This window comes from Numenius arquata, chromosome 10 (assembly GCF_964106895.1).
Source record: "Numenius arquata chromosome 10, bNumArq3.hap1.1, whole genome shotgun sequence".
Classification (NCBI taxonomy): domain Eukaryota; kingdom Metazoa; phylum Chordata; class Aves; order Charadriiformes; family Scolopacidae; genus Numenius; species Numenius arquata.
In genome coordinates, this window is record NC_133585.1 from 19,643,075 (window position 1) to 19,657,722 (window position 14,648).

The 14,648-nt window shown below is 44.8% G+C and overlaps 1 protein-coding gene across 4 annotated transcripts in view; it reads right to left on the reverse strand.

The window, feature by feature from the left end:
• Positions 1–14,648, reverse strand: part of P4HA1 (prolyl 4-hydroxylase subunit alpha 1) — a 44,633-nt gene that overhangs the window by 25,062 nt on the left and 4,923 nt on the right. For 2 of the 4 annotated variants that reach the window (XM_074155070.1, XM_074155073.1), the window contains exons 1-4: positions 14,147–14,259; positions 6,525–6,641; positions 5,524–5,620; positions 2,048–2,199 (exon numbers count right to left, since the gene is read on the reverse strand). In XM_074155070.1, the coding sequence (XP_074011171.1) occupies positions 2,048–2,199; positions 5,524–5,620; positions 6,525–6,612 (337 nt within the window). In that variant the 5' untranslated portion in view covers positions 6,613–6,641; positions 14,147–14,259. Of the gene's footprint in view, positions 1–2,047; positions 2,200–5,523; positions 5,621–6,524; positions 6,642–14,146; positions 14,260–14,648 lie in introns of those variants that run through there. The other 2 variants (XM_074155072.1, XM_074155071.1) reach the window with 1 other exon arrangement.

Here is a 14,648-nt window from a genome sequence, read left to right on the forward strand (position 1 = left end):
AGCTATTAGACCTGCCGACCTCCAACACCGTTAAGTTTGTTTCTAAAGGGCAGGAGTACCCCTTTGGTTTCACACAGAAACTAATTTTGTCTTAACAGGTTAAAAAAAAAACCCAACTTACATAGAAAAAAAGACCACCCTTACATGGAGAATATGATTATTAACATAATATATATAATATATATAATATATATAATATTACAAATAATAAATTGGTAGTTTTTGCAACCGTTCCACTCAATCTGCCTTCCAAAAGGCTTTTCACTTGGTAACGTGGAATTTACAAATAACTTAGAAGAGGAAAAAAACAAACAGTGCTAAGAATAGTAGTGTAAAGATTAAGACCGGTCAATAAAAAGATGAAACACAAAAATGCTGATGTCTAATTGTAAACATCTTTTTACAAGACTTTAGGCAACTAAGCAGACACTACGAACCTAACTGCTTTCTGTGGACTTAGGCATTAACGTATTTACATAGAAACTTGAGAAACACACAAAGTTTAAGAGGTTTCTCAAGATCCATCTACTCGGAGGGCCCTCCTGTAGAGCTAGTGCATTATCCTCTCTTGGTGGGAGAACTAACACTATTTTTTCCCTTCTGCTTCTGCAGAGTCACGAGGCTTGTGGGCTGTTTGCCCCGATGAGGGAAACGAAACTCCAGAAAGCCAGGAGGGCAGCCGAGGAGCGCAGAACCAGCATCCTGGTACACACAGCCAACAAAAGGAACAGCACCAAAGCCCACCATGAGGACCTGAGTTTGAGCAAACTGACAGCTACTCTGGCATTTTCAGAAAAATAACTTTTCTACTCAGCAAACTCTTTTGTCTCAAGATCCAGAAGCACCCGAAGCTTTACACTGTTAACCAAGGATGGTGCCAATATGATGTTTACGTTCATCTAATAGCCACCAGTAGAACACTAAGCAGCATGATCAAAACCAGATGAAGCATAGTACGCAACACACAGCTGGAAAACCATCAAAAAACCCCAATCAACTGGCCAAATTTGTGATTTTTGCCACACTCTGGTAGTTCTTTTTAACTGCTCAGACCCGATAACACCATTAGTTTATGGAAAGGTGTTCGTGCTTTAAAAAATACTATATCCTTTCACTCCCATACATCTTTTCTTTTACTACACTATGCTTCCCCCGATATTCTCCTTTTTCCTGACAATTTTCTTAAAACAAAACAGTCCACTTTTCCCCTTACCCCTCCCCATTCAGAAGAAGGACTTAAGATGCACTGGTCCAGATTTCTGGCTGGCAGGTACAGAGCCCTTTCAGTTGGTCTGTTCAGTCCCTCAAAGCAGGAACAGGGAAGCTGAATGTGCTGAATTGTGTGAAAAAAGCTCCACTTTTTTTACATTTCTTACTACAAACCCACAGCTGGTATCAGTTAGTTGTTGGGACAGATTCTCACAGGTCAAATATAATCACCCCGGCTTCCTTGCTGCTCTAAGTCTCTTTCACAGTCAACTCTTTTGTGTCCTGTTTCTCTACTGAAGAGCTGCCACTCTTGCAGAGGAAGAGAGACAGGGAAGTGTTTACTACACTAATTCAGATCAGTTCTACAACTGCTCAGTCTCTGCCAACATTCAGGTTTTGAACCATCAGTCCTTAACATAACACCGGGCCTATCAGCAGTAACAGCACTCGACCATACTCAAAGACAGCCCCACACATCTTGCACTCTGAATTTTGTTGCCTTTTTTCTGTTCAACGGAGTCATCACATTTACAGCTGAAACTTCCTAAAACACTAGTTTGCAAGAAGTGGGAGAGTACACGAAGCACGCCCTGATCACCTGCAAAATTTAATGTGTCCAAGGAGATTATTCAGTTTAAACATCTCAGTTTTCCTAATTTTTTGTAAAGCTCAAATTATAGCACACTGACAGCAAAAGAGCAGTTCTTCTAGGATTATTTTTTATGAAGGCACCTCAAAACCAGACATACAAATCTAATTCAAACCGTGACATGTGAAAGACATAGTCAAGGAAATGCAATTAGAATGTGATTCTTGTTCTCACTACAGGCACACTTACCGTCTGACATGTCCTTCAGAACCAGGCTCTCCAGCTCACCCCACTCTGTGTTAAGTCGTTTCATCAACTTGAATGCATTTACAGGATGTCCCAAAAACCCCTCTGGGTCTTTCGTAGCAGTATCTGTCAGCTGATCCAATTTCTCTGCCCATCTGTAGTGAAAATACACATTCATTAGATTCTCTTGTAAAAGTCTGCCAATGCACTATAAAACTGATTTCAAGCTACTCAACAGTCTTTGCTAACAAAAATCCCAACAGAAATTGCAAGCTTTTATATTCTCTGTGTATAAAGCTCTCCTAGAAGGAACAAAAGGGGCTTTTTTCTTTGCTTTTTTTTTTTTTTTTTCCTTTTTTAAATCTCCTTCCTCAGCTGCAGTCTAAATCTTGTGTTGCTCTTGCGGTCTTTGTTGGAACGCTGCTGAATGAACTCCTTCCTACAAACACCAAATGCAGTATGCCAGCAGTTCCATTGTGAGTCTTCATGCAGGACTAATCAAAAACAAAGCTCTACCTACATTTTTGATCTTTTTTTTTCCTAAAGTTTACAAAAAGGTAGTTCAACGCTTGTCTCAAATTATTTTACATTCAGACACACTCTCTTAAATCTACAATAAGCCCCTTGCCTCCCACTACAAAACCGCCTTCCATACTGTAAGCTTTTATCAAAAAACACGTAGTTCCCACACTCACAGAATCACAGAATGCTATGGGGTTGGAAGGGACCTCTGGAGATCATCTCGTCCAACCCCCCTGCCAAAGCAGGTCCACCCACAGCAGGTCCCACAGGAACGTGTCCAGGTGGGTTTGAATGTCTCCAGAGAAGGAGACTCCACCACCTCTCTGGGCAGCCTCTTCCAGGGCTCTGCCACCCTCACAGGAAAGAAGTTCCTCCTCATGTTTAGGTGGAACTTCTTATGTTCCAGTTTGTGCCCATTTCCTCTTGTCCTGTCCCTGGGCACCACTGAAAAAAGACTGGCCCCATCCTCCTGACACCCACCCTGCAAGTATTTCTAGGCATTGATCAGATCCCCCCTCAGTCTTCTCTTCTCCAGACTAAACAGACCCAAGTCCCTCAGCCTTTCCTCATGAGAGAGATGCTCCAGGCCCCTCATCATCTTTGTAGCCCTCTGCTGTCCCCTCTCCAGCAGTTCCCTGTCCTTCTGGAACTGGGGAGCCCAGAACTGGACCCAGTGCTCCAGATGGGGCCTCCCCAGGGCAGAGCAGAGGGGCAGGATGACCTCCCTCCACCTGCTGGTCACACTCTTCCTGATGCACCCCAGGATGCCATTGGCCTTCTTGGCCACAAGGGCACATTGCTGGCTCATGGGCATCCTGTTGTCCACCAGGACTCCCAGGTCTTTCTCCTCAGAGCTGCTCTCCAGCAGGTCAGCTCCCAACCTGTCCTGGTGCAGGGGGTTATTCCTCCCCAGGAGCAGCACCCTACACTTGCCCTTGTTGAATTTCATCGGGAAAATCTCCCATCAATCCCAACCGAGGAGCCCAGACCAACTTTCTGGTGCTCCGGTTCTGACTGCACAAACCTCTCTAAGGCTGTCAGTGACACAAGCCGTTCACAACCCCAATGCGCTCTGAAACAAGCACACCTTTCAACAACTACTGTCATTCATCTGCTGTTTTAATGGAAACATCCAGGCAGTCTGGTTCCCTCAGGAAGCACGTCAGCGTGCTGTAAGCACCAGCGCTACGCTACTACATGTCTGCAAATCAACCAAACTTCCCCTCTCCGAAACAACGCAGATCTAGAACATGAAGACACGAAAAAACGCCCAGAAAACAGGATAAATCAACATTAAAAAAAGCCACACCCCACAGAGAATACCAAACATCAACACCAACACAAAGCAAATACAAAATCTGTAGCCTGGAGGGAAGTCTGTAACGAGCCGGCATTCTGCTTGTTCCAGGATTTAGTATGCCTGAATAAAGTTTGTCTGCTTTACCTGAGACAGGTAGATGTTTACAACTGTTACAGGGGCCACTGCATCCACTCTTCCCACACTGCCTTTAGTTAGTTGTTTTCCTGTGCTCTGACAGCCCGTCTGGGTTCTTGCCAGCAGCAACACGAGTGAAGGGGTTCCCTCCAAAATGGACTGCCATGGACCACCTCCAGCTTCTAGCAAGCCGAAGGCTGAAGAAAGCAATTTCAACAAATGTGCTTTCACATCGCACACGGTCAAACCCATCGTACGCTTCCCACAGCATGACCATCACACCTAATAAGTAGCTGAAAGTCACTGCAACTGTGAGCCACGACCACAAGGCCAGGATTTCTTTCAAGTAGTTTCTGTTTCATAAAAGCCTCCACCACAAGTCACCCACAAGGTGCAAGCCATCCTCCGCATTTCAATGAATTACCAGCTTTCACTGAGTTTAAATCAACACAAGCTACCGGTATCACTCATCCGAAGTACAGAGCCCAACCTCAAAACACTCAAATGATGCTGGTGGTTTTTTCCAGCTTCTTCTGTCTCCCTGTGACAGTTGTTTTAATTTTTCTGACTGACAGTGAGCACCTCTAAGATAACAGAGTTGCTATACTTATATGATAAGCTGTATTTACACACTTTTGGATGTCCAATGGGTGTGGCTCCCATCTTAATTTGTAGCTGTAAAGAATATACTTATAACATTCCAAACCTGTGAGCGATTCCAACTCTGTATTTTAAGTGATAAAAATAAATACAGTCCGACAGAAGTATCTTTCTTCCTGGGTGGTAGAATGTAACACAAAAAGGCTAAAATAAAATTCATGCATTTATCTAAAACTGTTTTAAAATCCTCATGGCAGACTTACACACATTGTGAAAGTCAGGAAACCATCCTGTTCAGTGGTACAAATATTTTTATTTCTAGCTGTGATAAATATCTGACATATTGGGCTCTGGTTCTCACACCTATAGAGCCAAGCAACATAGTAATGGCAACAGTCAGGTCTCTTGTTATTTTTAAAAGCAGTAAAGAAGTTTTATTTTGTTTTCTTTTACTTTTAAATCTAAATATAGCACGCAGAAAGAAACTCTGCTCTGGTAGTGGGTTATTACTATTCATCGGTTAGCCACTCATGGGCAATATGGCCACACTATTTTTAGTACTTTTACATCTAATGTATCATTGCAAGTCCTCGTAACGCTTATGTGGAGACTTCTTGGGTTTTAGTTTCCACTAAGCAAATTTGTCATTCAAAAAATTACATCCCCTTGGGAATTACATGCAAGCGGGAGTCCTAAAGTGAAGGAAGGTATCGTATGGAAAGCGCATTGATTGGATTTCACCATTAGAAAGCTACATAAAACAAACCAATGGCTTGGAGATAATAACTTAAGACAAAACCTGCTAGTTTAAGCTTTGCCTCAGAGGAAAAATTCCACAAATTTAATCAGCCTTGGGAAGCACTTTTTACATAAGGGTGGATTCAAATTATTAACTATGAGCATTATGAAACGAGCTGCTTACTTTTTGATCTGTTCCAGCTTGCTTTCTTCTGCCTTGATGTAATCTTTCAGTGACACCACCAGATCTTTTTCTGTATTAATTAAGTCTGTCATATGACCTAGAAAATGAATGAGTTTGGTTAGACAAGAAGAAACAAAAAAACCCGAGCACTGAGAATTAAGAGACTTTCTTCCCCTCTTCAGCTCTTTCTTCCCTATAGACCTTCTGCATTTGCTTAAATAATCCTGAAGGAGTATTTGAATAAGGCTTCTTGCCTTTTATTTATTTTTTTTGAAGGAGAAAATTTCATGTTGTACCAAGCTTGTTGCCATGGAAATTAATGTAATATCACATATTTATTATTAGAACTAATTTAGGATTCATTTGGAAAAGAATGTTGCAAGAGAGTAATCTTTCATCCAAGCATATATAATGCAGAGCAAATAAAGACCAAGCTATAGAAACATACAAAGACTTTGTGTTTGATACACAATACTAATCCAGTGTTTTATTTTTAAGATTACTTGCATAACTTCAATGGGTCTCCTAACAGACTCTGTTATTAATTAATAATCGCTTCATTTCCTGCAAGGAGGTAGCTGAACTGGTTCATCATGAAGTGATGCAGTCCACATCTTCAGCTGTGTCACAGGCCATCAGAACCCAAGAGAGAGTAGGCTAACATACTGGTATCATTCTGTACCCTCCGCAGCTGTTTTGTTTGCTTCTACACGTGTGCAACAGTCCACACCAAAATTTTGTTTAGAAGTCAGTACCTGTAAGAATGCATAATGAACACAGAGCCTAGCCTGGGTCACTAGACTAACTGGACTGACTTAACTCAAATGACGTTTCTCCCAAAAAAAAAAAGAAGTCAATAAGGTCATAAGAACTTGCAAGCAGATTTAGTTCTGTACTAATCAAAGCCTTGCATGTCATTAACATATCACTGCAGAATCGGCTTTGAGAGCCGTCAAGAAATTCTTGTGGTTATGCAGCAAATACACCAAAGCATGTCTCACCAATGGAAGTGAAGAAGTCCGTATGGGCATAAGAAAAAGGCAGCAGAAGTCCAAGGGCTACAGTACACCAAATCTTGTTGAATGCCATAGTTCCAAATCTGTCACCTCACCACGTACCTACAAAAGAAACAGAGGAGGTAAAACATCCCTATTCACCAGAGAGTTGAATCTACTTTCAAGAGGCAGCTTATTCTCTTGGGCCTGCCACCAGTTCTTGAGGTAGCAAAACCTTGACAAGCTTGAGCAGCTCTCACCAAGGACCCATGCCCTCCTGCAGACTTTCTTATACTTTTGCCTTGTGTGCTAAGAGAAGAAAGAATAGCTTGGAGACAGGGTCTTCAGAAGCACTCTTCATCTTTTTGACATCCAAGACACACGGCAGATAGAACTGCTTCACAAAAAGTACCAAAAAACCCAAGACCAAACACTGAAAAAAAAAAAAAAATTGTTAAAAATATGTATTATCAAGTTCATCCACCCAATGGGGTGGGGGGGGGAAGTTTCCTTTGATCAGTCAAAAAGATGCCAGTGGAAGAGGTCTAAATGAAAACCCTACACAACCAGCCCACACAATAAGTTCCTTGCATGCTCCTGCTCTTCTGCTGCCACCACCAAGAAGCCAGCCTCCAGACCCCATACAAAAGGTTTCTCTGTCGGCTGGTTCGTAGTTAGCCCCTGAATTAGTCCACAGCAGGCTCACAGGCAGCGCTTTCTCCCACAAACAGCTGCCAAGCTCTCAGCCGTTCAAGATCCTGAACCCTTTTAACAGCCTAGGATTTCCTCACTACTGCATACTTTAAAAGTAATTACGTTGTCTGGGAATTCACAAGATTTACTTTTTCCCAAACATGAGAAAGCTGAAACTCTCATGTATTGTATCTGCTCAGAAAAAGTTAAAATAACTGCATGTACTAACAGAAATTGTTTTACAACTCTTCCAACGGCAAGACAACTAATGAAAAAAATAAAGAAAAAGAAAAGAAAAAAGCAACGTCACAAAGCAAGTGCAGCTACAAAGTGGCTTGGTCTATTTAGGGAAGAAAGCAATACACTTTTGATGGAGTTGACAGCACTGATAGTGAACACCATAAAAGCAAGTGTGCCATTCCTACAAGGAAGGCATAAACAAAAATCAGGGAAGTTCAGAAGTCACAGCCAAGGAAAAATCGTCCCACCCACAAGTAGAGGTACAAACAGGAAACACTCCCTTGACTCCAGAGCGCAGGGTCTCTTCTCATATTGCACCTGAAGGGTCAGGAAGCAGTTCCCTCCTTTCCATTCCATCCCTAGCACTACAGAACAAGCAGTACTCGGGTTTAGATTTACTGACTCTGGGGACCGCCTCTTGCACAGGGTGAGCACAGTTTCACTGGCACTAACAGGAACCGCAGGAAACTCCCAAGAGCCCAGAAAAGCAGTACTATCTCCAACTCTCGTAAATCATCTGAATCTTCATGACCAAAACTGAAGGGCTGAAACCTTCTGACACATTCACCAGCTAAAAGAAAACTGTAAAGTAAAAATTTGGAGAGAGGAGCCTAGGGTCCTGCTTTTCCCCCCCCGAGTCGAGTCTGGTGCCTCACCAATGCTCTAAACCAGCCCTACCATCCACAGCAGCATTCCTCACCTCCTCCTCACTTGCTTGTCCCCTCCACAGTTTGATTTAGCTTGTTGTCTGGCTGCCTATGTCAAACATAACTAATCTAAAAAAAAAGTCCCTCAGAAGCTCATTTCACCCTGATTCGGTTCTGATACAGTTCACTCTATAGCCATGTAACATCCATGCCAGCACAAGAGGGCAATTTGGAGGCAGCAACTGGCAGCCAAAGACAGCAAAGGAAGGCAAAATTCTTGTTTCTGGGAGGAGCACAGGTTTAATCCATTTACAGAACTCCAGCCCTAAACACAACAAACAAATGCCTATAAGTATCTCAAGGGTGGGTTGAAGGAGGAGGGAGCCAGACTCTTTTCAGTGGTTCCCAGTGACAGGGCAAGGGGCAACGGGCACAAGTTGGAACATAGGAGGTTCCACTCGAATATGAGAAAGAATTTCTTCACAGTGAGAGTGACAGAGCCCTGGAACAGGCTGCCCAGGGAGGGTGTGGAGTCCCCTTCTTTGGAGATTTTCAAGACCCGCCTGGATGCAGTCCTGAGTAGCATTCTCTAAGCAATCCTGCTTCAGCAGGGGAGTTGGACTAGATGATCTATATGGTCCCTTCCAACTCTAAAAAAAAATTCAGTGAAATTCAGTGAAATACACAACCCTCCAGCCAGCCTGCAACACTTACCTGGTTTTCAGCATAAATCAGAGATCCTGGTAAGGTCTATAACTGTACCTACCTCTTCCGTGACTAATGCCAGTCTCATTAAACAAGAGCTCCAGTTGAGTAATTGCTGTGCTAAATTAACAGGTCACATCTGGAATCAAGTCTTCTTGCTGGCAAGTCTCCTTTCACTCTTTACTTAAGCTGTATCCACATGCGCAAGGACACTGATGGGTACCTGCACTCTCACTAAAAACACTACTCAATTCATATTTTGGTCTGCAGAAAGCCAAGTGCCTCCTGCTCATTCAGCACTCAAGCTAATACATCTGTGAATCAATTACAAAGCACAAACAGTTCTACTACACGATAAATATTTGCTAACATTATCAGTACTCAGAATTCATCAAGCTATTTGTTTACTGCACTCAGCAAAACACAGGGAAAGCTTCAGAAAGTTTAGTTTTTGCTATTAATCAATATGAAACTTTTCTAAAACACAAACAAAAACACACCAAAAGGTGATGAAAACAATGTCTCCTCTCCACCTATGGCTCTTGGTGATAGTCTTCCACCTCGCATGATAGAATGATGCTGTAATGCCTGTTGAAGCATTATGCTTTGGAAACGGTCTTTCCTCTTCTCTACCTGCCTTTACAAGCTGCTCCAATACCGGGATGACTTTGTACGCAGTTGCAACCCTATTGCCTCCTCATACCTTCACAGGCACACCACAAAAGAGCGAGCGAGTAGCAATAGTCACAAATGCAACAGGGGAAATTCTAAGTAGGTACGAAGAGAAAGTTTCTCACCGTGACAGCAGCACTAGAAGAAGTTGCCTAGAGAAACTGCATCTCCCATTCTTGAAGCATTTAAAAACTAAATGGGACAAGCCCATGTGCAACCTAACCTAACCTCCAAGTTCACCCAGCTTCAAAGAGGAGGTTAGACTAGACAACATCCAGAGGTCACTTCCAGCTTCATTTTTCTTTCCTTTCGCAGTCTCCAGCTTTTCTGTCATTTGCAAGGACTCAGACTCCCGTAACAGCTTTCAGCCACCCAAGATTATTTCCCTCCCAGCCAGAATTCAGAGCTGGAAACAGAGCCCAAGGCAGCAGCCAGCCAAGCTTTCACTGCCCTAACAGCAGTTGCTAAGTAGCACGGCTTTCAAAACCACTGCGAAAGGATCAGCTACAGGTTCCCAAATCAAAGAAAATAAAGCTCAGTTAAGATAGATGCTGGAAGTCTCTTAGACACACAAGCTGCCAAATAAGTAGGCTTAATGTCTTCCTATCAGTGACATGAAGTAAAACAAGATGGAAATCCTCTCTACATTATTCCTGTCAGTCTGACTCTCCTCCTCAGATGTGTCCCTCAGACAGACAGTGAGATGGCAGCTAAGCCATCTCGGAGAGGAGAGAATCCACTACCCACACACAGAAGTGGGAGTCCAGCTGACAGCATTAACACAGGAGCTTCCCGACTTTCCATGAGAAGTACATTTGCTAAGCTTTGAAACAGTAAAACATGGCAGAGCAGAAAAAATAAAAAAGGAAAAAATAGCAAAGAACAAACAAACATGAAGATGCAAGTAAAACAAAGCAGCAATTAGACAAACAATACTGCCAAGCCAGCACAGGATTCCATGAACAGCAGGGGTACACAACAAATGCCATTTCAAACGATGACACTTAGAGGTGGGTTTTTAGACGGCTTCTGAAGCTTCAGCTCTGCTCCGCAAGTAGAAACAATCTGCAAGAGCCATTGGAGAGCAGACACGCATGTAGCATCCGTGCAAGCAGGAGAAGTGAAGTTAATACAGAGAGTGATATAACCCCACAACAATCAAAGCCATGTTACTTGGTGACCAAAGACTTGAAGCACTTAACTGAAGATGCCTACTATACAAGTCTCCTCACCTCCAATTCCAAGCTCCCAGGTGCCAACCAGGATCAGAAAACAAGACAGGTGTGCTTCAACATGAAATTAGTCTGGAATAGCTCTAACTTAATTCCAAAACAGCTTCTATACTTAGGTAAGAAATAAGTGACCTACTCAAAATTAAGTCTGCTGCAAGGCCAGGAGTCAAAACTGTATCAGCAAAAGCCTCAATTTTTGGTTTAAACACTGGTCCATTCTCACAATCCTTACTGTATTTCACTGTACATTATAAAAAAAATAAATCCATTAAACTGAGCTGAGCTGGGGAGGAGGGGAGGAGAACAGCACCGCAAATGACAGCTGCTCACTGCACTAAACTTCTGTCTCAAGGACAACAAGTTATAGTCTTATGACTCAATGTGACTGGAGACACTACTCAAAATGAAAGAACTTTCCCAAAGTACGAAGTACCACAAACGATCAGCTGTCACCATTGCACAGTCCCACAGGACAGAAACACTAGAATCCAGTTCCCTCAATCCTCCGTCATGTTATATTTAAAGGCTGTTTTACAATTAAGATCCAAGCAGTGAGAGTATAAAGATTTTCTAGAATTGCTGCTAACAGAAAAACGTGGTACATTTTAGGCTTCTTTTTAATCACAAAGTTGTAATACAAGTAATCTTGTATATATAAGTAGTATGGCAATCTAATAAGAGATGAGAATCAATTTTAGAGTCAAGTAGGTGATGTGTGATAAGTATGATTTATTGCCAACTTGAAGACAACATTTGTGAGTCTGCCTATAGAACAGGCGTGTTTGTACACAAATTTGTACCCAAGGAACTGAAGCAAGTATTTCCTTGGTTTCCTCCAGAGTAAGACTGAGTGGACACAGCCCTCTCAAAACCCACTTGTTTTAACTTTCTAAGCCAAGACAAAGAACACTGGCAATGGAGCGGAGCACTTATCTTACTAGACACAACAACCAGAAGGTTATTTTTCTATTTATCCTTCTGCTCAAGGATTAGCAGAATATCTACAGAGATATATAGAATGTTTTCAGGTATTAAGAGTGATTATAAAGAAAGCAGGACAATCCCAATGATCCCAAAACCAGTAACAGAGAAGAGCACTTTCAGGCTGAAGCTGTAGCCCCACAGGTGGTTCTGCGGTAGCAAAAAGCCTGCTCCTCGAGGGGACCAGCAAGTCATTCGAAAGTTACTGCAAGAACACTCCCTAGAAACACACAGCACAAGTGACAACAAAGATGCTGCTTCAGCACAGACTTTATTTTCAGTCTGCCCCCAGTTAAATACAATTTATCAAGTAAGCTTTTCTTTCAACAAGTATGTTCCTTCAGACTGCTTTCTTTAAAAAAGTGTCCTTATCTATATGAACGTCAACACGGAGGCAGAGTTTTCCTCCCGTAAACCTCTATTTATCCTCACTTCTTCCACAGCATTACTTGTTACCTATCGCTTATGTTTTTCAAATTGCATTGGGCATTTTCTAATCTATGTGATTGCCGCAAAATCATCGTTTTCAACCCTAGATTTTAAAACCATTCATTATGCAACAACGTTTAAATCCGTACAGGTCAGAGAGTCACTTTCTCCTCTGGCTCAATGCATATCTTTTAATGCATACATGAACTCTGCCATTCAAGCAAAGTTTCTGCAGCAGCTGCTCTCTCCATACCACCACCTCAGCTGTGCCAGCAGATGCCCGGCCATGCCTAGGGCTACACAGTGAATTAGCACAGGGAACTAATCCACATCAGCTATTTTTTTGCTGGGAGATGAGGTAGCAATTCCTCTCCCCCCCCATACATTTATTTCTGATTTGGTTTATCAGATGTATCAGCCCGCGTGAAGAGCCCAGATCAGGAACTGCTTAGGACAGCACTGCCACCAGACAGCGGTTCATGAAATGGTGCTGCTTCTTCAGCTTTTAAATGAGCCGAGAGCTAGAAGAGATGTGCCTGCCTATGCCACAACCACTGCTTAAATGGAAAAATCAACACCCTTAGCACAGCAAGATTTAAGCACATTCCTGTTGAGTCCCACAGAAAAAAAGGAAAAAAAAAAAAAAAAAAAAAGAAAAAAATCAGTACTGGTGCTGTCAGCAGCACATCATTAAGAAGCAGTACAGAATACTCTAGGTGAAATCAAATGCTTTGCAGTATGGTTCGAGACACTCAAACGTATCCAGCAAGGACCCAAAAGCAGTAATGGGTGCAGAGCAATATGGGAGAGAACACTTCTTACCCCAAAAGTAGGCTTCTGCTTCCCAAACTGGGAACTCATTACCTCTACTTTCCACCCCTGCCAGAGCACTGTGCACGCTCACCTACATGGTCTTCGGCATTGTGAGAAACCGCAGCTAACACTTATCTACTTCTTGTAACAGGTAGCTTCTTTCATTTACAAAATCCTTGAGCACCAAATCTTTACATATCCAAAGCAGGTGAACCCTTAAGCACTGGAGCACCTCTGTAACTCCTCTTACTGAATTCCGCAGAAAAAAAATAAATGAGTTTTCAGTGTGAAACTGAATACTGGGCCATCCTTTTGATACCTTCTCTCTGTAACCCTGAAGTCTCCTTTCCCTAACAGCACTTACGTTTAGAGACTTTACCTGAAAAGCTATCTAACGTTTTTATTTTCTCTTCATTCAACAGCATCCTTGAGACTCCACGCTGGAGTTCTTCCTTCTAGTCAGGCCAGATTCTATACAGATACCCGCTCAAGGGTACAGCTTACTCCGAACTTAGATGCGAGCCAGGTTTTTTACATAAAGCACGCCGGCTGAGTCCAGCCCGAAGCAGCAGAAAGAGAGGGAAATCAATGCCAGCCCATGGTTACAACCACGGTGTGCCACAGCTCCCGCAGCCCCTCCGGTGCTTGTGCAAAGTAACTTTTCACCCATCCCAGCCCGGTACCCGGAGGCTCTTCACCGCCAAAGGCAAGATGAAGCTACACGAAGCTCCTCTCACGGGGCGGCAGGTCCCAGCGGGTGCCCGGGAGCTACCGCAAGGCCGGCCTGGCACCGGAGGGGAGCCAACCTGGGGGTGAGAAGGGGAGGACGGCGTGCGCTCCAAGCCGCTCGGGGCCGCGTTTAAATGCCGGCTCGGGCCCGCGGCTCCCGTGAGGAAGCGGCGGCGGCACTGTTGAGTCTGGCAGCCGCGGGGAGCCGGGCGGGCCAGCCGCGGCCCTGCCTGCCGGCGCCCTCCCGCCCCCCTCCGGAGGCTGCCGCCTCCCGTTACGCAACGGCCGGGCGGGCCTGGGGCACCGGCCCCTCGCCGGGAGGGCGCCCGCCACCGCCGCCGCCGGAGCACTGCCACGTATCGCCCCCACCCCGCCGCCCACGCAGCGGCCGCCACCGCCGCGCCCGGACCCCGCCGCTCCCCTCACGCCACCCCATCCCCTCCATCCCCCACCCACGCCCACGCCCCACCGGCGGGCCAGGCCTCACCTGAGGGGAAACGCGGGGGGGCGGTGGTTCGGTAGGGGAAGGAGGGAGGGGTGGCGGGGGCGGCTGTGCCGTTAACGGCCGAGCGCAAGCTGCCCCGTGGCGTAACCGGCGGCGCGCGGCTGGCCCCGCCGCAGCTTTTATAGGCGCCCGGGCCACGCCCACGCGGGGCGGGGCGGGCGCGCGCGCTACGTGCGCTCGGTCACAGCGGCCGCCGCCCCCCACTGCGCAGGCGCTGCCGCTCCACGTGGGCGGGCGCCCCCCCGCCCCCCCATTCCCCCCAACTCCCCAGCACACCCTTTCTTTGGGGTATTTCCGCCCCGAGGGGATGGGCTGGGAGGGGGTTCGGCTTTTTAATCACAGCGGGACAATAAATAGGGTGAAAACGGAGCAGGATAACCAAACCTGGGAGAAGCACGAAGCCAAAAGCGGTGGGTTTTGAGTAGAAGCTCCCACCCAGGCACCCTCATTTTTATCGTTTTTGGCTTTAACGCCCATCAATTTT